Below are 27463 nucleotides of genomic sequence, written 5' to 3'. Positions count from 1 at the left end.
TGTGGATCTTGTATTCAGTCTTACTGGTGCGTCTCGCCAGAAGGAATAGGAATTCAGGAACAGGAAACACATTTGTTCTTTTACAGGTCTTTACTGGGGCCTTTCACAGTACTGGGGTGAGAGGGGTCTCGGGCCTGTGAACATGGGGTTGGGGTGGGTTGGGAAGACTCTGGCTTTGGGATTAGAAAGCCGGAATGTGTACCTTGGTTCTGTCATTTACAGTCAGTCGTGTGGACTTAAGCCCATGTCTTTGTCTCTCTGAGCCTCAGTATCCTCTGCAGAGGCAGTGCTCACATTGCCTATGCTCGCGAGGGTGAAGTACAATGAAGCATGGGGTCGTGGAGCAGTGGCTGGCATCCTGGCATCCCATGGGAGCTTCGGCACAGTCAGGACTCCTCATTGTGGTCTCCTGTCACGGCTAGACCTTCAGTCTTGTGTGCATAGAAAAAAGCCAGCAACAGACCCAAAAAACAACCTTGCTGCAGTAATAATTCGGTGTGGTTTGGAAATAGCAGTTGGTGAAATCGATTTTTGATCCCATCTGAATTAGATTAAAAATTATTTTTCAAATTTTAAATACAATTTATGAAAAAATACGTATCAAATACTCAAATGATAGATGCAAGACAGGAAAATCCTTTCCCTCCTGAGACTTCACAGCCCCCGTCACAGGAGTCTCTGATGGTTTCATGTCTGCCCTCCCAGGCCTTTCTCTGAGACAAATTATGTATGTGTAAATTTCGTCCACACAATTGTATTGACATGATGTAATTGCAGACTGAGTTCTTTGAGCACCTTCTCTCTGGTATGCTTAGGAAGCTTGTTAAACACACAACTCGAAGCTGTAGTAGCCTGTGATTGTAAGGAGGGGACTGTCTGTGTTCTAAGTCTGGTTTCTGGCTGACCTTGGACTCGGCAGTGGTGTCTGCAGGCGGGTGGCCCGTTGTGTACGATTGTGAACGCCGAAGAGATGGTGTAGCTGAATTGATGCCGCTTCCCAGAAAGACCGAGAGAAAAGCCCCTGGGAGCTTTTGAATGCTTTTGCCCTCGCCTGGGCAATTTAATGTGTTAATGTGCCCCACTTAGATGGAGCGGCTGTTGACATTTGCCATATTTACTTTAATGTGCCTCTATTTTTTAAAAAATTGAACCATTTGCAGTATTATGACATCTTACTGCTAAATACTTCAGCACACAGCTCTTAAGAGTAAAGACATTCTCCTACATAACCATGACTGTTACCACACCCAGGAGAATGATGGGGAATTCCATAGTAGCATCTGATACCCAGAGCATGTTCTAATTTCCTCAGTTGTATCAAGCTGTTCTTTTTGAACCAGGATCCAGTCAGGTTTGTGTATTGCCTTAATTATATGTCCCTTTATTCTTTTCATATAAAACACTCCTTTTTCTCACGACTTTTACCTTTTTTAAAATTAAAATGATCAAGGTCAAAGATTTATTTTACGCCTTGAGGAGACCAGTAAGAGATAAAACTTATGCCAAGAGCATTTGAGGAATTAGGGGTGTGTGTGTGTTTGTACACACATATGTGCATAAAACCCAAAAAGAACTAGAGTAAGATGGCTAGGTTAGATTTCAATGAACAAACAAACTGGTGACAATAAAACATAATCTTTGGGGTTATCTTTTCTTTTGGACATTATCTACAAGTTAATATGTAACTTTACAGTATCTGGGCTTGAATGAAGTAATAAATAGCACAGGGACAGTGTCCTAGATAATTAAATAATCTTTAGGCAGCCATGCTAAAGGTGCCCAGGAATTAATTGAAAGAATAACCCCTACTCCTGCTTTTGCCTTATTTTCAAATTTTGGATAATTGTCTTAACAAGGCGTTCCCTAATCCTTTGAGCCAGAATCAGCCTCTTTCCCTTTTATCCTATTTTAAAAAATTGCTTGAGGTATAAATAATATACCATGAGATCCACTCATTGTAAGTGTTCCACGATTTTAATAAATGTATACAGTTATGCAACTATCATTGCAATCTAGTTTTAAAATATGTTCGATATCCAAAGTTTTATTTTTCATCACCCAAAAAAGTTCCTTCGTGCCTGTTTGCAGTTGATCCCACTCTCACCTCCAGGCAAACATGAATTTGCTTTCTCTCTAGAGATTTACCTTTTTAAGAAGTGTCACATAAATGGAATAATGGCATTTTCTTGTCTGGCATCTTTCACCTGGCCTAGCGTTTTTGAGGTTCATCCACGTAGGCCCATGTCTCAGCAGTTTCTTTTCATGGCCGTTTCCCTGCTGCTCATGCATCCGCGGTTGGTGGACGTTCTGGTTGGTGTGAACAATGCTGTTGTGAATGTTTGCATGCAAGTCTCTGGTCGTATTTCTCTTGGGTGGGTTCCTGGGAGTATGGTAGGGGATGTTGAATTATAGAAGAAGCTGCACCATTTTACACTCCTACCAAGGATTTAGGAGAATTCCAGCTTCTCTACGTCTTTGCTATCACTTGCCATTGTCCTTTTGATTTTATCCTGGCGGCCGTCACAGGTTTCCTCTGATGGAGACCTGTCTGCCGGCGATTTGGTAGTTCTGAATCCCAGGAGATCTGCTGGGGGAGCCTTGGGCGAGGCCCCGTCACGGGAGAGCCTCGTGTTGCCGCAGACCGGACTTGCTCAGCCCTGGGACCTGGGGCCCGTGGCTGACCAGAAGTAATTTTGACCCGACGTAGTCCCTACGGTGTAGGGTCGAAATTTAAAGACTGTTTTTAAAAACCTGAGGTCTCACCGACAGCGTACCGCGCCATCTGAAGGGCGCTGTCCCGCCAGCTTCCGTCTCCCTCCCGGCAGCCCCGGGGCGCCTGTTAGGCTTCTCTAAGTGTTTTGTGTGCTCCCTGACGTTTTAAACCCACCTGTTAATACTTTGTGAAAAACACTAGGAGCCACGGTAGCCTGTAAAAACTGCTCACAATCACCCCGCCACCCAGAGCTCACTAGTGCGAATATTTTTATGCAATTTCTTTTGGCAACACGTTTCTCAGCTCTCGGGTGATCTTTAAGGCAGAAGCTGGCTCTCCGCCTGTCGGCGCGCGTTCCCGGTGTTCACGGCCGGTGGGGCCGTACCACGGGGACGCCCCAGCCCCGCCCCTTGTCCCCGCCCCTCGCCGCCCATCAGCCCCGCCCCCCTGGGAGTCTCCAGCCAGGCCTGACGCGCCGAGCCGGCGGCGCGGATCGCCTCGCTGCGTCTGCGCGCGATTGAGCGGCCTGCCGCCCCGCCCCGCCCCGCCCCGCCCCGCGAGTCTGAGGAGCCGCCGCGTCCGCCCGCCCGCCCGCGGTCCGGGAGGGAGGGAGGGAGGCCGGCCCTCCGCTCGCTGGGCATGGAGCCTCCGGCCGCGCGCCTTTAAGGCCCCGGCGTTCATGGTGAGTCGGGGTGCGGGCCGGTGCCTCTCCCTGCGCCCCAGGCCTGCCCGGTCCCGTGGGCCTGTCCTGTCCTGGGCCTGCCAGCCCTGCGGCCCCGCGCAGGTGGAGGGTGCGAGTGTGCATGTGTGCGGTTGTGCGGTTGTGCGGGTGTGCGAGCATCACGTGCATCTGTCCTCAACAGCCGAAGCTTGCTGTGCATGCTGCTGATGCGCTCTTCTCCCTGGTACTCTTTGTGTCTGTGTTTCCACGTATTTTCTTCTGGTTCACGTTTACTAGGACGACGAGAGACAGCGTGAGCGAGCACGTCCTTTGAGTCCTCCTTACCCTGTTTTCAGAGCCGGGCCAGGCCCAGCAGCCCCCTTAGAGTCCAGAAGGGCCTCGCCTGCGATCCGATGAGCCTTTATATGGAGATGAGACTGTGCTCCGAGCTCTAGAGCCCAATGAGGTGGTCAGGTTGCAACAGCAACCGGGCGTGTTAAAACCTAGTTCCTTTGAATATGTTTCATTCACCAGCCCGCATATTAACTTTTGATGCTCTGGGAGGAATATGACTGACTATTAGAAAAGGACTCCTGAGAGTGCTTCCCAGAATGCCAACATTGCCAGTAACTTAGAGAACGCTTTCCAGGAGGGGACTGCAGCTGATTAAAGAATCCAGGCCGGAGGAACCACTCAGGTGTTCTCAGTGGCTTTACTTACTGTGAGGTCAGGCTTCAGGGGTTACACGGGGCTGCCTTTTGAAAGGTGGGACCTTTGTAAGACCTGTGCAGGCCATTCTTCCCCCTCAAAATGGCAAAACAGAGCCCCTCCCAGATTCTAAACTGGGCTCCCCGCTCCAAGACAATTGCTTTTACAAATGGCCAAGTGTGAGACCAGCCGCGGTGTTGCGGACACTTTCAGTTTCGTGCCCTTTTCCACAAGCAACCCTCTTAGAGTGGAATGTTGTGAAGAGTAATTTCATAGTATATAGTGACAGTCATACTCCTATCATTTCTGGGCACCTGCTTTGGCTCTGCAGCTTATGCTGGTTCTCATTTAATCTTCAAGTGTAACAGATGAGGAAACAGGCTTGTGGATGGAGGAGGAGCTCAAGGTCATTCTGCTGGTGGTGCTGGCTCAGACCAGGCCTGCCGCTGTCCCCCAGCGCTTCCCTGGGTCCTCAGCCTGTGCAGATGTGGTGGCCGTGCTGTCACAGCATTAGTTCAAGTCAGTCTTTTGATAGGTACCACTCGGATGGCCGGCCTGCCTTGGCAGCTTTATTCCAGGCGCACTCCCAAATCCTCAGGTTATTTTCACGGGTGAATCTTGATACTGCAGACAGCGGGGTCAGAGATTTAAGCACAGGATTTGACTGACGACCCTTTCCTCTTCTAGCTAAAGTAGATTTCCAGGGAGCCAGAGGCTCCTTCCCGGAAGTCAGGGGGCTTCCACTAGCAGGTTGTTGACATCATTGGCTGTTTTGTAGTGTTCCTCCAGTTCATAAGTAGCATTGATGACCCTTCTTGTCTTTCTACCAGGAGTACTTTCTTTTTTCTTTCTTTCTTTCTTTCTTTTTTGAGACAGTGTCTTGCCCTGTTGCCCTGGTGCGGTTATGGCTTACTGCAACCTTGAACTCCTGGGCCCAAGTGATCCTTGTCTCAGCCTCTTGAGTAGTTGGGACCACAGGCACAGCACCTCTGTGCCAGGCTTAGGAATACTTTTTCATTGTTTGAGAATCATGATCCTTTCTTTTCCCTCTTAAATGTGCATTGAAGCAGGCTTTCCCCCCGCTTTTTAAACCAACAAACGTTAAACCTAATTCAGGAGTCTCGTGCCCTTCTTGTTTTTAGCACTGTGCAGATCACACGTGGAATGTAGACCCTGCCCCTGGATGCGTCTGAGGGGCTCCCCATACCTCATAGTCTCTCCTCTGGCTCTCTTCTCTCTCCTGGGGCTTGTCCCAACACCTCTGGGTAACGTGTTGAGACCTTCAAGTCTAGAGCAAAACAACTTTGACTCTGCACCATTCCCGGTTCAAATCCTGGTGCTAGCCTGCTTGTGGGTGTCTCTTGGCCACTGCTTCTGCTGTCAGAGTGCCTCTTCCTCTTGGCCTCTAGCCCACGTCTTACCTGTCTGTCCACTCAACTGGCCCCTTTGTGAAAGCTTCCCATGTCCCCCTGGCCTCAGGCGTCCTGCCCTCCCTCCCACAGTGTGGCTCGCCCCTCCTGGCACACCTCACGGTCTCACCTGTGTGGGAGCCTCTGCCTGCATCGTATTGCCCCTGTGGAGTGAGCCATGCTGGGTTGGAGATTGAGGATCTCCTAAAGTGCCAGGCCCGCGTGGTCCCTTCACAAATTAGTTTCCTATTTTCCACATGGCCCCTTCCCTCTTGCCCTGCATGCTGAGTCTCATGCAGAGCCCTCTGCATGAGACTGGGGCTCTACTCAGGCACCCTGCCTCCCTGCCTTTTTTCTTCAACCTTAGCTGGGTCATCAGACCACACCCCACAAGTTGGCTGCTAGTGAGGTGCTGCTGCCATGTTGGTATGGTCTCGTCTTTCCCAGTGTGATTCCTTATAAGCTGCCCAGAGCAGGGACTTCGAACAACTGGGCTTCTAAACTGACAGCCTGCAAACTTTTTTGAAATTATCCCCAGTTAGACACTTTAAATTGAGACTCATTGTACTGACATAACTAAGTGTAAAGCTGAAGCAAATTGTATTTATGTACTGTGTTTTATTGTTTTGTTTTTTTTTAAATGCTATTGTGACCAATCAAACTGATCTGCTGCTAGAACTTTGAAGAACCTTGTTCTAAATTCCTTCTGGGGGCTGGGTGCAGTGGCTCACGCCTGTAATCCCAGCACTTTGGAGGCTGAGGTGGGTGGATCACTTGAGATCAGGAGTTCCAGACCAGCCTGGCCAACATGGCAAAACCCTGTCTCTACTAAAAATACAAAAATTAGCTGGGCCTGGTGGCGCGCGCTTGTAATCCCAGCTACTTGGGAGGCTGAGGCAGGAGAATCGCTTGAACCCGGGAGGCAGAGGTTGCAGTGAGCCAAGGTTGTACCACTGCACTTCAGCCTGGGTGACAGAACGAGACTCCTCAAAAATAAATAAATAAATAAATTCCCTTTAGGGTTGTCCAGGGTGGCAGCTGTCACTTAAGTGGGCAGTTTATTTTACCTGTTAGTCTGCAGGGATTTTGACGAGCACAGCAAGACGGGCATCGTTGCTTGGTTTAAACCAAGAGACTTCAAAATTTGGTTCCATGCAGAGATGGAACTTGGGAATGATGAGTTGGACTGAAGTGGACCACACCAGTACTTGCCTGGCACACAGGAAGGGCTTGGCACTTGAGGGAGTGAGTGCCCAGCCATTTTACATATCTTATCTCTTGACCGCCACAGTGGTCTGTACAGTTGCTACTGTTTTATAGCTGAGAACAGACTGAGACAAGACGACTCACCCAAGCCAGGACCTAGAACTCTGGTTTTACTTCCAGAGCCTTATCCCTTGCTAGCCCGACCTTAGCGCTGATAATCCACAACTGAGTGTTCTTTCTCCAGGTGCTGTTTCTTCCCCTCCGGGATCCTGGGAGTGAACAGTCCTCTTTCTTGTTTCTAAAGTTGGTTTGTCTGGCCTGGACAGTGAGCTACTGTTGTCACCTCCAGGTTGCCCTGGGAGAACCGGGTCTAGAGCAGGACCTGTCACCATTTCCAACACCATTTCTCTTCTGAAAGGGTGCCTAAGATTTTGGAAAGGGCTTTGCCTGGGATTTCAAGTATTAGCAGGCTAGGCCACCTGTGTTACTTTATTATTTTAATCATGCCTTGGTCTGTGATTAAAACATAAGCATTTGACCCTGCGTCTCTGCTAATCTGTGCACTTAGTTCAGTATTTGAGGTTTCGGTCACGGTTGTGAAAACTACTGAGACTGAATCTGAATGATGGATTACTTCTGATGCATGTCTGCGAGAGGCTTGCATGAATTCTGTGATGAGGAGTGTGGCTGCGGAACCCCAGCGCGTGGCCTGTGACCCAGCTTCCCCGCTTGCCTGCCGGGTAAGTCACGGACACCTCTGGGTCCCCGTGTCCGTTTGGTGCACAGGGAGTGCTGGAGAAACAGCAGCTCTTGTTGGTCTGTGGCACTTGCTTTTTCTCCCCCTCAGACCTGAAACCACTGGAAGAGGCAGGAAACCATGCCTGCCTCAGGTAGCCTGCATCCCTGCTTTTTTTTCTTGAACCTTCGTTGGGCCATCTGTCCACAGCCACAGCTTTGCGTTGGTGAGGTACAGCGTGTCCTTGTGCAGCTGTCTTGTTGGCGTGGTCTGGGATGGGGCAGCCCCTTTGGGGGGGCTGGTGTGGAGGAGATGGAGTTAACCCAGCATGGTCTAGGGTGGAGCAGCCCCTTCGGGGGGCTGGTGTGGAGGAGATGGAGTTAACCCAGTGTGCGCGCGTAAAGCACTCAGAGGTGCTGGGCTTGTTAGCGTCAGCCGCCGCCACTGTTTGTTGCTGTTGGTAATAGTAAGAAGCTCTGACTGAAGCGATCTGATGTTTCTGGTCATGACTCAAGGCTTTTACTTCCTTTTACTCCTACTTTTTGTATCTGTGCTGTTGGCAACTTGGCAGGGCTCCTAGATTGTTGTTTGGCACTAGAGCATGGTTTTCTGCCTTTCCCGTGGTTTCAGGTCTGAGGGGAGAGAAAGCTAGTGGCGCAGACCAACAAGGGCTGCCCTTCTCCAGCACTCCCTGTGCACCAGAGGCTGTGACATCGCCTCATTCCTTCCAGCAGCCCTCTCGGGGTGAGGCAGGCGGGGTTTCCCATTTTGCAGATGTGGAAAGAAGGCTTAGGGATTTGAAGTGAGTACCTTGCCCGAGGTCACAGCTGGTGGTTGGTGGATCTGAATTTGCTCCCAGAGCTATCTGGCTGCAGAGGCCACACCTAAGCCATGTAGGACTCGGGCTTTCCCCTCTAAAACTGCACACCTGTGGGTTTGAGTATATTCACAGATGATATTGGGCCGGCTCAGGGCGGCAGACTCAGGGCGGCAGGCCCAGCCTTGCTGGCTGTATGCTTCAGGCAAGTCACTTCACTTTGAGTCTCAGTTACCCTGTCTGTAAAATGGGTAACACTTGCCAAGCAGATTGCTGTGAAGACAAAGTGAGTCCACATGCACAGAGCACACAAAAGCCGACGGAAATGGGCATCCACATCCTGCCATGGCTGATTTTGGGCCCAACATTCTGGCCTTGGCATACAGTTCACCAGACCAGGCTCAGAAGATAAGTAGCACCTCATGGGGTATGTGTTACTAATTCTTGTTAAAATGCAGCATGCCTCAGAATCTTTCTCAACACACAGCTTTTGTTTGATTTCCTATGAAATTGGAGACTTTGACATTCAGGTGCTAGACTTGAAGCTTCATGAGGGCTAGTGCCGTGTTAGGTCACGGCTGTGTACCCCATATAGTGTAGATGTTCAGATGCTTGAATCCAGCAAGGAATGAGTCCGTGTTTTCAGTTTTTGGTAAGTGGAAGTAATTTTAGAATTGTAATGAAACCATGTTAAGCCACAGTAAACAGTGTTAAGACATGTGACCATATACATCCAGGTGTACAGAAACTGCCCCACCCAACTGCTTCTTGGTGCACGTCCTTCTCATAGCCTGTGTATTTTGAGGAAATAATCTATTTCTACTTTTTAGAGGCCTTTCTGGCTAAGAGAATAATTGCTTGCCGCATAATTTCACCAGTAACACGCCTCTTGACAGCTAGTTTCCCTGAAATTCATTTAGCAATTTCTCACCACCTCATGACAAACATGAAATCTTAGGTTAACACTACCTTTCTTTGTCCTATCTTCTCAATGAGATTATCTTCCCTTCAGGGGCATTCCTGAGAGCCTTGTCTGTAATATTTCCTTAATTATCTATAATCATCTTAAATGATGTGTTTTTTGATTTTGCACAGAGCGAAGTACCCACACATTATTTCAGAAGCACCAACCTGTTTGGCTCTCCTGAGTTCTTCCAGCTGGGCATTTGGAATGTGGGTCACCAGGTGTGAATGAGCTCTTGTGGTTGCAGTGCATGGGTGACTCGGTGACCCAGTGATGTGGAGGCTGCTCTTAGATTTCCAGGGCATGGCAAAACTATTTACATAACAATTTGCAGTGGCAGCTTCCCAGTGGCCATGATAATAATCAGTTAAAATGTACAGTGTCCAGAAGAGAGAAAACATGCCTGTTACCCAGGAGACAGTAGACCTGAGGCAGTGTTTGAGGGCCCTCCTCAAAGGGGCTGCTTTGATAATGAGATCCTTTGTTATTTCCCCACCAACGAGGGAAGCGTGCAGTCATATCATAAAGCAGTGGTCTCAGCTTTGGAACTCTTGAGACCCCTTTAGGCTGGGCACAGTGGCTCACACCTGTAATCTCAGCACTTTGGGAGGCTGAAGCGGGTGGATCACCTGTGAGGTCAGGAGTTCAAGACCAGCCTGGCCAACGTGGTGAAACCCCATCTCTACTAAAAATACAAAAAATTAGCCAGCCGTGGTGGTGAGCGCCTCTATTTCCAGCTACTTGAGAGGCTTAGGCAGGAGAATCGCTTGAACTGAGGAGGTGGAGGTTGCAGTGAGCCAAGATCGTGCCATTGCACTCCAGCCTGGGAGACAGAGCGAGACTCCATCTCCAAAAAGACCCCTTTAGTCAGCGGCTTTTCATTCTGAATAGCAGGAAAGATTTTTGGCGAATTGTCCTCGAAATTGGCTTAAAAGAGTTTCATGACAAAACAACTTTCTTGCTTTCCGAAGGACTTCATCCTATCTGAAAGGACCTGGAGTCATCCCTGGTTTCTTTGTCCTAGGAATATGAAGACAAGGCTGGAAGACCTAGCAAGCCACCCTCTCCAAAGCAGAATGTGAGGAAGAATCTTGACTTTGAACCACTTTCCACCACCGCACTCATCCTCGAGGACAGACCAGCGTGAGTTTAAGAAGACTCTCTTTAGAGTGTTTGCTTTAGGAAATAAGTACAACTTGCTAAGCAGCTTTTCGTTAGAGAGAAACTAGGGTCAGAAAAGGGAAGAAGAGGAAGCCAGAATCACTTCTTATTCTCTATATTAACGTGTTCTGTAATTATATTAAATGACCAATTTGGAAAACTGTCCTGTAGCATAGAAGTTTTGACCAGGATTTTCCGTTCAGGTAATTTTTCTTTTTACTTTAGCATTTAAAAATAAGTTGTCAGCTGGGTGTGGTGGCTCACGCCTGTAATCCCAGCACTTTGGGAGGCCGAGGCGGTGGATCACTTGAGGTCCAGAGTTCGAGACCAGCATGGCCAACATGGTGAAACCCTGTCTCTACTAAAAATACAAAATACTAAAAATACAAAAAAATATGTGTGGTGGTGGGTGCTGTAATCAGCTACTCAGGAGGCTGAGGCAGGAGAATCACTTGAACCTGGGAGGCGGAGCTTGCAGTGAGCCAAGATCACACCATTACACTTCAGTCTGGGCAACAAGAGCAAAACTCCGTCTCAAAAAAAAAAAAAAAAAGAAGCAGTGTGTCTTCTACTGTTTTCTTGTCCTTGAAAGCTGTATGTTGGGGAGAGAAATGGAGGACTGGAAAGTTAGAGGCCATCAGGAAAAGACTGTGCCCTTTGAAGTCCAGTCATTTTCGTGCTCTGAAAGGTGAACTGGCGGACTCTGCTGCAGCAAGTGATGGTTGTTTAAAATGTCCCAGTGAATGTGGGTCCTGTTGGGTGAGGGACACAGGCAGCCAGACACTGCTGCTCTCCCTTTACCCTAGTGCCAGTACAGTTACAAGCACGCTTCCGAAAGAGAGCACGAATTGTATTTTTTTAAATGGGTTTTGAAGGTATACCAAAATGCTGAGAACTAAGGTGCACATCTGTGTATATGTCAAAAAACAAATGAACCACATAGCTAGTATGAAATCTGTTCACTTTAAAAATCTGGTCAGGAAATGTCTTCATACATACATGTAACAAATGCTGTTAGGGTGCCCTGCCTCAAGAATTAGGTGTTGACAGTTATTAGTGTATTGCAGTCAAATCAAAGTTTCTTTGGAGTGTGAGGTGAAAATATACCAAAAGATTAAGTGTTTATCACTGTTGCAGTTATGGATAATTGTCATTTTCTTCCTGCTAATCTTTATCATTCATTTTTCCTTTCTTTCTTTCTTTTTTTTTTTTTTTTTTTTTTGAGATGGAGTCTTGCTCTGTTGCCCAGGCTGGAGCACAGTGGTGCGATCTTGGCTCACTGCAACCTCTGCCTCCCAGGTTCAAGTGATTCTCCTGCCTCAGCCTCCCGAGTAGCTGGGACTACAGGCACGTGCCACCACGCCCAGCTACTTTTTGTATTTTTTAGTAGAGACAGGGTTTCAATGTGTTAGTCAGGATGGTCTTGATTTCCTGACCTCGTGATCTGCCTGCCTCGGCCTCCCAAAGTGCTGGGATTGCAGGCGTGAGCCACCGCACCCAGCCCATTCGTTTGTTTTTATTTAATTAATTAATTAATTTATTTTTTGAGATGGAGTCTTGCTCTGTCACCCAGGCTGGAGTGCAGTGGTGCGATCTCAGCTCACTGCAAGCTCCGTCTCCCGGGTTCACACCATTCTCCTGCCTCAGCCTCCTGATTAGCTGGGACTACAGGCGCCCGCCACCAAGCCTGGCTAATTTTTTGTATTTTTTAGTAGAGACGGGTTTCACCATGTTAGCCAGGATGGTCTTGATCTCCTGACCTCGTGATCCGCCTGCCTCGGCCTCCCAAAGTGCTGGGATTGCAGGCGTGAGCCACATTCATTTGTTTTATAGTGAACTTGTTTTTGTTTTTGTAAGAAAGCATTATAAAAGTTTGTGAAAGAACTGTGTAATCTTAAAAAAATGAGTTTTTAGTGTTTGAGCTTTATATTTTTTAGGAAATTATGCTTCCGGTTTTATTCTGAAAGACTTCTATGCGGTATTTATAATGGTGAAAACTCGTTTCTTTCCTGTCAAGAAATCTCCCAGCAAAACCAGCTGAAGAAGCCCAGAAGCACAGACAGCAGTATGAAGAAATGGTGGTTCAGGCCAAAAAGCGAGGTAATGGGGTTCACACTTGATGGGTTAAATCAGGCAGCACAGGATTTGTGTCTTTCTGGTTATTTTCTTTTTACCATTTGGAGTCATAGAACCTGAACTTCAGTCTTTGAAATTTGTAGTCTTCCAGTAAAAAAAAAAAAAAGATGCATGCAGAAGGCCCCCACAAGCGAAAACAGGGCCGCAGGGTGGCGTGGGCGGACTGCAGGGACTCGGGGGGACTTTGAGGCAGGCAGAGGGGAGAAGCGGTGAGACCGCAGGGTTTGCTGGGAGCCTCCCAAGGAGGCCTCTCCCATCCCAGAAGCCCCCAGGGCTGTCCCGGGCGGGCTGTAAAGCCCCAGGCTTTGGAGCTGGGTACCTATGTCTCTCGCGGAAGGCTACTATCCATTCCTGGTAGCTTTATTCAAGAGAAAAGCACTTTGAACTGATGTGAGAAAAGTGACTGTGTAAGATAGAAATACTAGACTACAGAAAGTTTCAGCCATCAACGACACATACATTTCTTTCCCTCTCTGGGTTGTTTTTTAAAGTTCCAAGAAGATATTTTGATAAAATTCCTTGCAACACTTAAACTCTTTTTCTAGGAGATTTAAAAAATATATAACATGGATGTGAGGGAGATTTGGCTGTCATATCTGTCACTCCATTGATCACCAGGGTTGATTCGGCTGATCTACTGGCTAGCCTGGTGTCCCCTTCGCCACTAGCACTCCATGTGCGTCCCTCCCGAAGCTGTGTGTTTGGTCAAAGAGAATGACCATCCCTGATAGAGGACCGGTCTTCAGTCAGGGTGTGTGAGTAGCTGCACTCCCCTGCTAGAGCCTCCAGACAGGCTCCATTCGTAGGAGAATGTAGAGTCGTCAACCTTCCAAGACTCCAGACACATCCAAATGAGGCACTGCATGTGGCAGTCTGCCTTTCTAAAAATAAAAATAAAAAAGGCCAGGCATGGTGGCTCACGCCTGTAATCGCAGCACTTTGGGAGGCCGAGGCGCGTGGATCGCCTGAGATGGGGAGTTTGAGACCAGCCTGACCAACATGGAGAAACCCTGTCTCTACTAAAAATAAAAAATTAGCCAGGTGTGGTGGCACATGCCTGTAGTCCCAGCTACTTGGGAGGCTGAGGCAGGAGAATTGCTTGAACCCAGGAGGTGGAGGTTGCAGTGAGCCGAGATCGTGCCACTGCACTCCAGCCTGGGTGACAGAGCGAGACTCCATCTCAAAAAAAAATAATAAAAATATATAACAGTGTGGTGTATATGTACAGTGGAATATTATTTGGCCTTAAAAAGGAAGGAAATTCTGGCACATGTGGCCACATGAAGGAATCTTGAAGATACCCTAAGTGAAACCAATCAATCAAGACAGGACAAATAATGTATGGTCCACTTCTATGAGGTCCCTAGAGCAGTCAAACTCAGAGACAAAAAGTAGAATGGTGGGTGCCAGGGGTTGGGGAGACGGGAAGTGGGAAGTTAGTATTTAATGGGGACAGTTTGATTTGGGAAAATGAGAAAGCTCTGGTGATGGATGGTGGTGTGGTTGTGCAGTATGAATGTTCTTAATGCCACTGAACTGCATACTTAAAATGGTAAATTTGACCACACACACAAAAAAGTATATGTAAACTAAATGCATGGTATTTCTCAGAGCTGCTATTTGTAGATTAAGAGTAATGCTCAAGGCTGGGCATGGTGGCTCACACCTGTAATCCCAGCACTTTGAGAGGCCAAGGCGGGTGGTCAGGAGTTTGAGACCAGCCTGGCCAACATGGTAAAACCCTGTCTCTACTAAAAATACAAAAATTAGCTGGGCCTGGTGGTGGGCACCTGTAATCCCAGCTTCTCAGGAGGCTAAGGCAGGAGAACTGCTTGAACCCGGGAGGCGGAGGTTTCAGTGAGCCAAGATTGCGTCACTGCACCCCACCCTGGGTGACAGAGCAAAACTCCGTCTAAAAAAAAAAAAAAGCAATGCTCGAACTGTTGGAAGTCAGCATGGAGCCTGCATTTGGAAGGGGATAGGGCTGGGAGCACAGGAGGGACTTCCAGTGTTCCAGTAACGTTCGGTTGTTTTGATCAGGATGGTAGTTTCAGGGATTTTTCTGTTTTGTGGTAACTGAATTGTGTTCTTTTTTTCTTTCTTTTTTTTTTTGAGGCGTAGTCTCGCTCTGTTGCCCAGGCTGAAGTGCAGTGGTGCTATCTCAGCTCACTGCAACCTCTGTCACCTGGATTCAAGCAATTCTCCTACCTTAGCCTCCCCAGTAGCTGGGACTACAGGCCCCTGCCATCATGCCCAGCTAATTTTTGTATTTTTAGTAGAGACGGGATTTCACCACTTTGGCCGGGCTGGTCTCGAACTCCTGACCTCAGGTGATCCGCCCGCCTTGGCTTCCCAAAGTGCTGGGATTACAGGCGTGAGCCACCGCGCCTGGCCAACTGAATCGTATTCTTCTTTGTGTACTTTCCTGTCTAGATGTTAGACTTCGCAAGCTTACTAAAGGGTGGATAATGCCTGAGCCTTCTGGAGTCCGTCGGGTGCGAAGTGAGCGCTGGAGCTGATGCTCGCTCTGCTTCAGGGCGGTTTTCCTGGTGTGTTCGCAGTGTGACAGGAAAATCACCTTGCCTGGAAATGGTCCATATCAGTTAGTAGATTGTTGTTTTTCTAAATTGTGATTTCTAGAGCTGAAAGAAGCCCAGCGAAGGAAGAAGCAGCTGGAAGAAAGATGCAGAGTTGAGGAAAGCATTGGAAACGCTGTGCTCACCTGGAATAATGAGATCTTACCTAACTGGGAAACAATGTAAGATGTGGCTCTGGGTGTGGCTGAACTGCAGAGCATTTCTTTCTAGAATCTGTGGGCCACAGCTGTAGTCATCATAGCCGGCAGTGACAGCCTGGATGCAGCGAGTTGAAGTTGCATCATCTTCCTTCCCTCTACCCTGGCTCAGCCTGCGTCATCCCTTGCTTGGAGACTGAAAGCCCCTTCCCCTCCCTTCCAGTTCACCTTCTTCTCATCTCCTGAGCCAGCTTCTAAAGCATGAGTCAGTGTCCCCTCCCTTACCTAGAATTTCAGTAACTTCCTGTGACTGTCAGTACACAGTTTGAACCCTTAGCAGGCAACACCCTTAGTGAGGTGGCCTGCCTTCCTCGGCAGCCTCACCCTCGGATGCTTCTCCTCCACTTGGACAGAGCCCTCTCCCTAGGGAGCCCCCCATAGGTGTTGCTGCTTTTAAACCTGGGGCCTCGCATGTTCCCGACCCTGTGTCTGGAGTGCTCTTGTCCTGTACTTCCTCAGCCAGCAAACTCCTGTGTGCTCTCCAAAGCTCAGGGAAGACTTTGCTGCCCCTCCCCTGGCTCTAGGGCCCCGTGGTTCTGTGTGCACACAGCTGTCTGTTCAGGCCTCTGCCTTCCTCTCATTGAGGATAGTGACCCCAATGTCCACTAGAGTGCCCCCAGCAGAGTCGGGCAGCTGCTGCCCTCTTTACATCTCAGGGGCAGCTGTGGGTCTTGTTTTTATTCTCGTGTTCAGAACGGTGGGGGCCAGTGTGCGGGCAGAAGTCCCAGGGCTGCGCACAGAGGCATTCGGGGAGCTTGGATGCCAGCTTCCCTTCTGCTCTCGTCCCACATGTCAGCACTGCAGGGGTCACGCGGCCCTGCTCAGGGTCTCCGCTAGGAAAATATGCTCAGAGCATGCTTTTTAAGGCAGTATCCTCAAAAGGCTGGATGCTGTCAGGAAACACTTTATACCTGTTCTCGCATGGGATCTAGTAATAAGAACAGAGGTTCTCAGAATGCTTGCTGCTCCCACAGAGGGAGACCACTCTGGTCCGTCCTGCAGGGCCCTGGGTTGGATGTGGTCTGAATGCATTGCATGCAGACCCACTGCAGCTCCCGTCGACTGCACACGGACGCTGCCTGGCACTGTTCTCAGTGCTTTTGTACTTAATCTCACTTCATCCTCACAGTAGCCCTTGGGTGTAGGTTTCATCGTCTCGACTTTCGAGAGGGTGGTATAGGTTCAGAGAGGAGAGATCATTTGTCTGGATTCCACAGGTAAGGATGGAGTTAGGATGCAGCCTGCTTTCTGCAGCCTCAAGCCTGTGCTCCCCACGATGCTGCGTTCAGAGGCACCACGGGGGCCTGGTTTGCGCAGGCTGTTGGCAGTGTGTGTTGTGTGTCCCAGCAGAGCTGAAGGACTCTGTACAGTCTAGAATGTTCTGAGTCAGCAGTTCTTCTCTGCAGTTAGAACTTGCCAGCTCACATCTGGGCGCTGGGCCTGTATTGGTGGTGTGACGGCCGTCTGCTGACTCTCTGCTGGGGTCTGCTTCTGTCTCCAGTGCTGCTGCAGTGCCGCCTGGCACTCCTCACCCACTCCCAGCTATGTGCTGTTCCTGTAGGAGGCCAGGCCATTGCTTTTTCCTGTGTTTTCTGCTCAGAAAGTCCTTCCCATCCTTCATGTGCTCAGGTCATTCAGAACTTGGCCCCAGAGTGTGCCTGGGCCTCTGGTTCGTGGTGACCCGCGCTACGCTGTGCTCTTCCATACCTGCCACGGCAGCTGCCAGTGGAAGGGGATTGTTGATTTGATCTTTACGGAGCCCTGGACTCTAAGCTTCCTGAGGGCAGGGGCTGTGCCTCATGCAACGGTGCATCCCAGCTCTTGGTGGTTCGGGGCTAGGCACGCGGGTAGACAAATGTCTTTGTGTAGAACAAACTCAAACTCCTGCTTCCATTTTTGTCCAGGTGGTGCTCTAGAAAAGTTCGAGATTTATGGTGGCAGGGAATCCCTCCAAGTGTGAGAGGCAAAGTCTGGAGCTTAGCCATTGGCAACGAGTTAAATATCACCCACGGTGAGTGGCCTGCATGATCCTGGGGAGTCCACCTCCAGGCCCTATGGCTTCTTCTCTCCCTTTTGCCCTGTTGGAAAGAATGGCAGCCATTGCCACGAATCTGTGTCTTTTGAGAGACCAGGAGACTGTGTCCTTCAGGAGAGAGGGGCAGTTGGGAGGCCTGGCTTTAGTTCTGGGCACTCCGGTTACCTGACAGCTCAGCGCAGGAGCTCTTGAATAGAGGGGGCTTGGAAGACAGGGCTTAGAGCATCGGGGAGGTGCCTGAGCTTCGCAGATCAGAGTCCTAGGAAGGCAAGCCTTGCCTGGGACGTGAGTGTGGAAGGGGCAGGTGGTTCTTGCTGTGAGGGTGTTTATTGTACTGGGGTGTCTGTTGGTATTTTGTGGGATTTTTTTTCAGGCAGCCTTGGAGGAGACAACATACTGTGCTGGGACTGGGGTCCTTGGGGCTCTGGGAGTTTGTCTGCTGGGTGAGAACCATGCTCACCGATCTCTCGCTGTATTGCATCTACTCAGTTTGCATGTACACTTCCTCCCTCAGGCTGAATTCACTTCCCCAGGTGTCCTGAGCACTCTGAAGCGCGTCCAGAGTGAAATAGGTGCCAGGAGCCCACAGACTTCACATTAAGTGATTAATACTGGCAGCCATTCCTTTCACTTCTGCCTCCCTGCCTGCGGTCTGAGCTGTGGAAAGACGGGGCTGCCTTCCTGCTCTTTCTTGGGCCTAGGACCTGCTGGGGAGTTGATGATGTGGTTTTTATGCTCATGAAGGCCTTGAGTTTAAACAGTTGATTTGTATCTTCGCTCTCTAGTTGGGGTTTTGATTGTTGTTCTTATCCTGACAGGTTATCTTAGCCTCATCCCAGGCAGGGTCTCCCCTCACGCCTTCACGGAGCGTCAGCCAGCTGGCTGGTGACTGGCTTCTGTGCGGTGTGGTCCTACAGAGGAACGTGGGGGCCCAGAACTCCCTCTTGGCTAAATCCATGCCTACCAAAATTTTGTTTTAACATCTCTGTGTGAGAAGATGAATAACGTTTAACTTGTGGAAATGGTTTTTTAAAAGTATCCTCAGAAGTTGAGGTTTGGAGAAATTACTGAGCATTTATTTCTAAACTCTTGTCTCTACAGATTGGATGGAATGCACAGTACTTTGTGTGTGTGTTTAATTTTTGCTTCTCACTGATGCCTGGGTGGATTTTATTTAAATTAAAACCTATGGACCATATTGTTTTGGATTGGCCTAAACCGCTGACGAAGTCAGTTACATGTTTAGACATGAGTCTTAGACATTTATCCAAACCTTGGTATTGGCTCGATTTGTGTACATTGTGTCTGTCTTGTATTGTGAACCGCGCAGTGTCAGTGGCCCCCACTAGCACTGGTACTCAGGAAGCTGGGCCCTCACCTGCTGTGCTCTCTACCTTTCCACCCTTACCCAGCCTGGGTCTCTGCATGGGGCAGGCCCTTAAGAAATACCTGCTGTGTGAATGAATGCTGCCTTACTGGGTCCTGCTTAATCTCGATTTTACTACATTTCCAAGCCAGTGTAAGAACACAAACAAACTTGGTTGCTGAGTACCAAGCATCATATTAGGTTCTTTACTTATGGATCTTATTTAGTATTGACAGTGCGACCTTGACCTCATTTTCCTCTAGAGAAGGTTCAGCATCCTGGAAAGCCTAGGACTGTGCCCAGGTCTCTGGCTCGTGTGTGTGGGGCCAGGACTCTGATCCTAGGCCCAGGCTAATCCTAAATCCCGTGTTCTGACTTGGAGAGCCCTAAGGTTTTGCTCTTGTGGTTGTACAATTGAAAACTTAGTGAAAGTCGACCTAATAGTACTATTAAAACTTGACTTTTAGGGCCCCAGTCAATCTTGTACTTTGACATTGGAGCAGGGGGTTTGGGAAGAAGGCGTGGTAGCTGTCCAGCCTCCAGCATTCCCCAGATGCACACCAATAAAGCCATGGGGGAGACTTAAAACTCTTTGACACTTTGACCCATTGAACCCCGAGGCTGGCAGCCTCTGTGACTTAACTGTCAAATGCCTTACTTGGGAAGTGATTCCCTAGTGGCCATGGCCACACAGTGGTTTTCATCCACCTCCTGCCAAAATGACTAAAGCTTGGCCGGCCTCCTGGAGGCCGACAGCAGGTGGAAGTGCCACCAGGTGCATGAGGCACCAGCTCAGAGCAGTGTGGGATTGTCCTGGGAGCACGCGTGCTGAGTTACTGCTTTGGACGCTGATACTATAATAGCGAAACTAGATTTTGGATTACATTTTAATAAAATAGTGTGCGCTGCTCAGAAGGCAGATGTGCTCTGCTGTATTTTCAAAAGTAATGATGGGAAAAATAAAGTGCTGAAAATTCCATGGGTAGCTGCAGTTAAAGTCTCAGTGATAGACAAGTGATTGTGTGTAATCTGAGACATCTGGGAGCTGATCAGGAACATCAGAGCCAGAGGAGTGGCGGGTGCAGCAGCTGGTGCTTGTCATCCCAGCACTTTGGGAGGTTGTGGCAGCGGGGAATCACCTGAGGTCAGGAGTTTGAGACCAGCCTGGCCAACACGGCCAAATCCCATCTCTACTAAAAAAAAAAAAAATTCACCAGGTGCGGTGGCGTGCACCTGTAATCCCACCTATTCAGGAGGCTGAGGCAAGAAAATTGATTGAATCTGGGAGGCAGAGGTTACAGTCAGCCAAGATTGCGCCACTGCACTCTCCAGCCTGGGCGACAGAGCAAGACTCCATCTCGGAAAAAAAAAAGAAAAAGCCAGATGACCAGGAAGCACCTGAGACTGGACTGTGTCGGGGAACAGGGCGCTGAGAAGGAGCTCTGTGGATTCAGCCTTCACACTTGTCCTTGAAAGAAGAATGGGGCTCGGATATACCTGTGGAGGTCTGTGTATGCTAGTGAAGTTGTGTTGTTTAACTATTACCAAACCACCCGAAGAGAGCTGTCACAAAAATAAGTTCTGAATATGGAGATTTGGAGGCTGTCATGATCCTTCTCTGCCAGCAAGAGTCCTGTTTTTTGAAGCTTCTGCGTATTCCTGGGATCTTCCCCCACCCCTGCTCCACTGCCAGGCAGCAAGACGAGGCCTGTGCCAGGTGGGGGCAATTGCACCATGTCCTTACTTGAAACCCAGTGATTCTCTGCTGGTCCTTCTTTCCCTCCCTCAGTCAGTGAGACATTCCTTGATTGGGTTGCTCTGTGTCCATTCCAGTGCTGTGTGTTTTGGATACAGAGGGAGTGAGAGAGCTTCACTGTCTTGCCCCAGGGATCTCGCGGTCTGGGAGAGGCAGCAGACAAGTCACAAAGACCAAAACAAGGCAGTTTTGTGGGTAGGCTGTGTCAGAGAACTAAATAGCAGTGATGTGTGTAATCTTTCTTTGTTTCAGGCTGTGTCTTTAAACAATAAAATTACTTTCAGGCCAAGTTGGGGGGAATTGTTTAAGTAGCCTGTTAAGTGTGCATTAAGCCTATTATAGTTGAACTTAAGTATTTGGAGGAAATAGTACTGTGTTCTGTGGTGGTTTTGACGAAAAATACATGTGCACATAACACTTACCCAGAGGCTTTTCTTCCAGAGCTCTTTGACATCTGTCTTGCCCGAGCCAAGGAGAGGTGGCGGTCCTTTAGCACAGGAGGCTCTGAAGTGGAGAACGAAGGTAGAATGTCTTCTAAAACCAGCGGACTGCTGTGGTCAATTATGTTTGTCATTCTTTATTACATAGTGAAGAAAGTTGACGTTAACTACAGTAGAGATTGTTGTGGAGTCATAAAAAGCTCCACGAGAAAAGGTTTTTTTTGTTTTGTTTTTTTTTTTAGCAAAAATTAAAGGTAAAAACTTTTTATAAGAAATTGGCCGGGTGTGGTGACTCATGCCTGTAATCCCAGCACTTTGGGAGGCCGAGGTAGATGGTTCATCTGAGGTCAGAAGTTTGAGACCAGCCTGGCCAACGTGGTGAAACCCCGTCTCTACTAAAAATACAAAAATTAGGCTGGGTGCAGGTGCTCACGCCTGTAACCCCAGCACTTTGGGAGGCTGAGGCGGGTGGATCACAAGGTCAGGAGTTCGAGACCAGCCTGGTCAACATGGCGAGACCCCCCCGTCTCTACTAAAAATACAAAAATTAGCCAGGCGTGGTGGTGTGTGCCTGTAATCCTAGCTACTCAGGAGGCCGAGGCAGGAGAATCACTTGAAGCCGGGAGGTGGAGGCTGCAGGGAGCCAAGACCGTGCCACTGCGTTCCAGCCTGGGTAACAGAGTGAGACTCTGTCTCAAGAAAAAACAAAAATTAGCTAGGCGTGGTGATGTGCACCTGTAATCCCACCTACTCGGGAGGCTTAGGCAGGAGAATCGCTTAAACCCTGGAGGTGGAGGTTGCAGTGAGCCAAGATCTCACCACTGCACTCCAGCCTAGGTGACAGAGCAAGACTGCCTCTAAAAAAAAAAAAAAAAAAAAAGAAATAGAACATCCCAGTTCCTGAGAGGTGTTTGTGTCGTGACATGCTGGAGGGCCCGTCATAACCAGTGCCATTCCCTTTAAAGTTGTTCATGTGACTTCCAGTAGCCTGGTGTCTGGGATTAGTTGAATACTGGCTTATAGAGGAGCTCAGATTTACAGAGACAAGAACACTGCATGTTTGCTAGATTATGCCTTTAGAATTCTCCATAACACACAAGGATGATTACTTCTTTTGGTTAAGAAATACATGATTTTACTGATCATTTTTACAGTCTTTGTGGTATTAGAATTCTAAAAAGTATAAAACAAATTATTTATGATTACTTGTTAGAGATGTTATACACTGGCTGGGCACAGTGGCTCGTGCCTGTAATCCTAGCACTTTGGGAGGCTGAGGTGGGCAGATAAGGCCAGGAGCTCAGAGCCAGCCTGAGCAACAAAGAAAGACCCTGGCGCTACAAAAAGATAAAAGAAAAAAGAAATATTACATGAGTATAATACCGCAATAGTTTCTACATCTAGTGAGTTTACACTGAAGATGTTTGAGATCGAGCAGTGGTGTGTGTGTGTGTGTGTGTGTGTGTGTGTGTTTATGCTTCGAGTTTCTTTGGGTTTATTCTCCTACTTGTCCTTGCTTCCCACTGATTGTTATTGGTGAGAGGCAAAATGTTAGATTTTGATTTCAGACTCTGGAAAATATCTAATGATAATCTAGAATTAGCTGGTGCCATAAGATATTTTGTTCTCTAAGAAACCCTACAATCTGTTAAATACTCTGAAGCTGCACTCTGAGTCAAGACGTGATTAGGTCAGTGTGCTTCTGAAGAACTTTTTTCTGTGTTTTGTTCTTGTAAAACTTCAAAGGCTCGTGCCCTTGAGGAATGTAATGATTTTTGGCATCTTTTGACAGATGCTGGTTTTTCAGCAGCAGACAGAGAAGCCAGTCTGGAGCTTATTAAACTGGACATTTCTAGAACATTTCCTAATCTCTGCATTTTCCAGCAAGTAAGTGGTGGTGACTTGTTGCTTTCAAGTATGTTTTGTCTAAAATTCATAGATGCTGAATTGTGTATATTTGTTGTCAAGTTTGAAAGGTACTTGGGTTTTTGGGGCTGTTAGGAGGTAGGGTGGATGTTACTATTAAATACATTTAGACTTTTTAAAATAAGTGTAACTGATCCTTTGCAACAAATATTTACTATGTCCATACTTGTGCTCCAAAAGACAATTCTGTCTTCCTCTTGAGATACATGTCTCGGGGCCCCTGTAGGTCTGGTCTGAGAGGGTCCCCATGGGTGGCTGTATCTGCTGGCGCTTTCTTGGACACTCCTCTGCTCTCAGGACTGTGTGTAGCAGTCTGCGCTCAGCAAGGCCATGTCGGTGTGATGGGCTTCGGCTCAGATGAGCCCAGTGCAGTGAGCCCGTGTGAGAAAGGGAAATCCCTGGCAGCCTGGGTGGGTGGCCAAGCCGGGGTGACAGGTTTCTGAGCAGGTGGACCAGGAGAGCAGTGCAGCTGAGGGACAGAAGCCTGCTGTGGGAGATAGGACAGGCTCCTTAGGTGGCAGGAAAAGCAGAGTGGAGCCTCCTCCTGGGCATCTGAACGCAGGACAGGGCTGCCAGCAGTAGGTTGTGGGGTCATCTGAGCTGAACTCTTTAAAGACCTTCTATTCTTTGAGCCAGCAGACGTTAATCTGGGGATCTTTTGACCCCTTTCTTATCTATAATGGGTTTTTGTGGGGGCAGTTGTTCTTGCAGAATACCTCTGCACCTGTCCCTTGTCTGTTCTCACTGCCTTTACTCAGGTTCTCATCTTTGTGGATTTCCATGTGGGTCTTCAGAAATCTTTTCAGAAGAGGAAAGAGAGGGAATCTAAAAGCTACCAGCAGCTTTGGTCCTGGTGTCTGGTGCGTGAGCCCAGTGAGCACCCCACTGGCTTGCAGCAGGCAGTTGACTTAGCTTGGAGCCTGTTTCCTGGAACCCTGCTTCTCCCACAGGGCAGATTTCAGCTTCTCTGCCCTTTTGCCCCAGTTCGTCTCCATAGGCCTCAGTGCACTCCATGCTTTGCAGCCCCTGCATCGCTCTCTTGGAGCTGCTCCTGTTTCTTGCCCTTGGAGGGGAAAGGCTTTCTTCCCCCAGCCCAAAAGGCCCTTCCCCACCCTCCACCCACGGTTCACGTGCCCCCTCACCAGGCTCTCAGAGGGATCCAGGAGAGGCAGCTTTCTGGAAAGGAGTTTCACCTTTGATTTCAAACAAATTTGGGCTTTCATCACAGATTGCCTTCCCACTAGCTTTGGGCAAATCCATCTTTTTGAGCCTTAGTTTGTTCATCTGTAACAGGGTGATCATACTGGCCTAACAGGGCTGTTGACAGTACTTGGCAGATAACAGTGCTTGTTGTTATTAAATCTCTTTGAACGTAATTTGAAACTGAAAGACAACTAAATCCAACCAGAGGTCAAAGGGCCATATCCTACCAGGTGGTGGCGGAAGTGTGTGATGAAAGAGGTGGTGGGCAGAGGCCAAAGAAGTTTCTGCGCAGGTCTTCCAATCCAATGTAGAGATCTCTCAGCCCTGGTAGAAAGTAGCTTAGTAACCTTTCTAATGAGCAGAGATTGAGTTTACTAAAAAGAAAGCAAAGAACAGTTGAGGGGGAGAGTGGAGAACTAGGTCCAAAAGCAGTTAAGGTCATTTATTATTTGTTCTTTTTTGAGACAGAGTTTCGCTCTTGTTGCCCAGGCTGGAGTGGAATGGCATGATCTCGGCTCACCGCAGCCTCCGCCTCCCAGGTTCAAGCGATTCTCCTGCCTCAGCCTCCCGCGTAGCTGGGATTACAGGCGCCCACCGCCATGCCCGGCTAATTTTTGTATTCTGGGGAGAGACGGGTTTTCACCATGTTGGCCAGGCTGGTCTCGAACTCCTAACCTTGTGATCAGCCCACCTCGGCCTCCCAAAGTGCTGGGAATACAGGCGTGAGCCACTGCGACCAGCCGCATCATTTTTTCATGTAAGAAATGGCATTTAGCACCAAAGTGAGATGGAAGGATCGAAATTACAACGGTAGAAAACCTTTGAAGTCAAACACATGTAGCTTTAAGAGAAGTTCAGTGCAATGCTCTTGTTCTCTTGTTTAGCCTTGGCCTGGATGAAAGTTTGTTACAGTCACACTAGTCCTTAGACTGGCATTTGGTGCCACTGCAGACCGTCACCCCCACCCCAGGCCTGGATGCGGGCATTTTTACACTCTCATTGCTATTTTTCCTTTTGTCCCTCTGTGATTTGGAACTGTCTTTTCTTTTACTTAGCTCTTTTCACATGCTGGAATATGATGGTCTGGGCCATGGCATTCTTTTGTAAGCCACCTGTGGTCACCTGTGGAGTGACTTCTTATCTCTCACCATGTGTGATTTTTATTCCTTGTGTTAAATGTAGGTACCTGGTAGACATAGACAGTAAGTGTTTGGGACTGAACCTGTCCTTTTGTTGTATTTTCTCACATGCTAACTTCAGTGTGAGGCATCTCTGCACTTTCTTCTGTGCTCCACTGGGGAAATAATTCCAACAATTGACTTTTTGGAAGCAGTTATAAGAGCAAGTGGAAATGTTAGAGGGGTGGAAGAGCTGGGAGAATGTTTAAACAAAATGGTAGCCACCAGGACTTAGAAGAGTGTATTTCCTAAACTTGCCATTCAGAAAACCAACAGAAACGAGAGTGATAAGCCTGGGAAGAGAGGCAGAAAGGATAGTCAGGATGTGGGGCACAGCGGGAGACGGCCTGAGTGACGCTGAGTAGTCACCTGCCTTGAAGAGCCCCCGCATACCTGGCTCTCCTGGTGGGCTTTGAAAGGGAACACAGTTATACAGCAGGAGCCAAATAAAGGATATTTGTCCAGGGTGGTGCTCCTGCCTGGCCCTCCAGCTTCTTTTCAGAGCAGTTACATAGCGTGAGCTGCAGACTTCCCTAGCTGTGAATGGGTAATTTGTTAAATTCCATATGCATATAGAGCTGCTGGCGTCATGCTTGGCATATTTCATAATGCTGAAAATAGCAGGAGTGGCAGCGGCAGCAGTAGTAGTATCAGATGTTCGTCTGAGCACTAACAGTACTCATGCATGTGTTGTTTTTGCTGTGTTGATCCTTTTAGGGTGGTCCATATCATGACATGTTGCACAGTATTTTGGGCGCTTATACTTGTTACCGGCCAGATGTGGGTTATGTAAGTGAAGTTTCTCAGTATTTTATAATGTTGTTATCTAAAAAGAAAGTCAGATATTGTCCAGCACGTGTTAGCTGCAAATGTCATGCCAGTGCCTTCGTTTTTGCCGAGGAGTATGAAAAGTCTCGTGGTAAGTGAGTTGACTCAGGTTCCTCTTAAAGAAATTGAGCTGTCGTGGCTGCTCTGGGGCATTAATCACATTTTAATCGAATGCAATTTTCATTTTTGGCATGTGACTTTTTTCCAACATTAAATCAAAGAAGCCTTAACCACGTTAAAAGCAGCAACCATTAAAAAGCACTGCTGATACTTCTGTGGCTTCGCGGATGTGTGTGCGCATGCATGGTTTGATATTAAGCTTATTGAGATAGATAACACATGTCTACAGCACCGGGACACTGGACATAGGAAAGAGCAGTATTTCAGATGCCGTGGGCCTAAGAGGGCTGGTTTAGGGTTTTCCATTTGCGGGGTGGGAGCAGGGGTGGGAACTGAAGGAGAGCAGGCCGGGTGGCTGGGGTGGCAGAGTGGTGGTTCTGAGTGAGGGCAGTTCAGCATTGGGTGGCCGGAGGAGTGGGGTGACTCTAGGGCCACTTCTGGTGTGAGGGTGGTAGGTTTGTCTTTGCTAAAAATGAACGCACTACGGTGACCCTGTGGCCACTGTGATTTTAACGTGCCTTTCTCTCCTCTCTCAGGTCCAGGGCATGTCCTTCATAGCGGCAGTGTTGATCTTGAACTTAGATACTGCAGATGCCTTTATTGCTTTTTCTAACCTTTTGAATAAACCCTGTCAAATGGCGTTTTTCAGAGTGGACCATGGCCTTGTGAGTATCCTCTGTGTTCGGGCCCTGGGTACTGTGTCTTTAAATGTCAAGAGTTGCTTACTCGTCTGTGTTTTCAGTGGAAAAAAAGAATACATTTTCTCTCTGTGAAGAGATGTTTACAGTAAGCAGCACTGTAAGGTGGAGGATGATTTTGAGCAGCGTATTGCATGGAAGCTGAAAAAGACATGGTTAGTAGCCGTATGTCTGGGTTTCTTAATACGTTCTCTTAGAAGAACATTACCTGTATTTTTGAAAATGTATTCTTTTAATGAAGGAAGAAGTGTGGCTCCTGCTTAAACTTGGCACACACTTGGTGTCAAAGTCACAGCTTGATGGCAGTGCCCATGTTTGGGCCTATTGGGTAGAACATGTCATCATCGAGCGGTGTTGCTGCTCATTGTCACCCTGCTTTGTGAAGTGTGCCCACACCCGGGAGAAAGGAGACACGCTGGAGACCATACTCCTTTATTTTTTAAAAGGCAGCCATTTGTTTAGTGGACTGCTCTAGTCTTTATGACACTGCATAAGTGGGAGGCGGTGACAGTGGGGGGTGGTGACAGTGGGGGGTAGGGTTTACATGCCTCCCAGATAAGCCCTCTGCGCAGTTCAGGTGAGGAGATAAGGCTCAGAGTGAAGGGACT

At 48.3% G+C, this 27463-nt stretch overlaps 1 protein-coding gene and 1 long non-coding RNA gene across 6 annotated transcripts in view; one reads left to right on the top strand and one right to left on the bottom strand.

The window, feature by feature from the left end:
* TBC1D14 (TBC1 domain family member 14) overlaps positions 1–27463 on the top strand; it is a 120812-nt gene that overhangs the window by 71809 nt on the left and 21540 nt on the right. For 4 of the 5 annotated variants that reach the window (XM_031010491.3, XM_055385393.2, XM_031010490.3 and 1 more), the window contains 8 exons: positions 10239–10357; positions 12393–12475; positions 15152–15269; positions 17210–17316; positions 20904–20984; positions 22695–22789; positions 25927–25998; positions 26694–26822. In XM_031010491.3, the coding sequence (XP_030866351.3) occupies positions 10239–10357; positions 12393–12475; positions 15152–15269; positions 17210–17316; positions 20904–20984; positions 22695–22789; positions 25927–25998; positions 26694–26822 (804 nt within the window). Of the gene's footprint in view, positions 1–3243; positions 3396–10238; positions 10358–12392; positions 12476–15151; positions 15270–17209; positions 17317–20903; positions 20985–22694; positions 22790–25926; positions 25999–26693; positions 26823–27463 lie in introns of those variants that run through there. The other variant, XM_031010493.3, reaches the window with a different exon arrangement.
* Positions 1956–3115, bottom strand: LOC109026608 (uncharacterized). Its single transcript, XR_002005624.3, has 2 exons — positions 2888–3115; positions 1956–2710 (listed from the first exon to the last, which is right to left on the bottom strand). It is a non-coding gene; the product is annotated as an uncharacterized lncRNA (long non-coding RNA).

This window comes from Gorilla gorilla, chromosome 3 (assembly GCF_029281585.2).
Source record: "Gorilla gorilla gorilla isolate KB3781 chromosome 3, NHGRI_mGorGor1-v2.1_pri, whole genome shotgun sequence".
Classification (NCBI taxonomy): Eukaryota; Metazoa; Chordata; class Mammalia; order Primates; family Hominidae; genus Gorilla; species Gorilla gorilla.
Note: the sequence above shows the minus strand (reverse complement) of the source record. Positions and strands in the feature narration are given on the sequence as shown.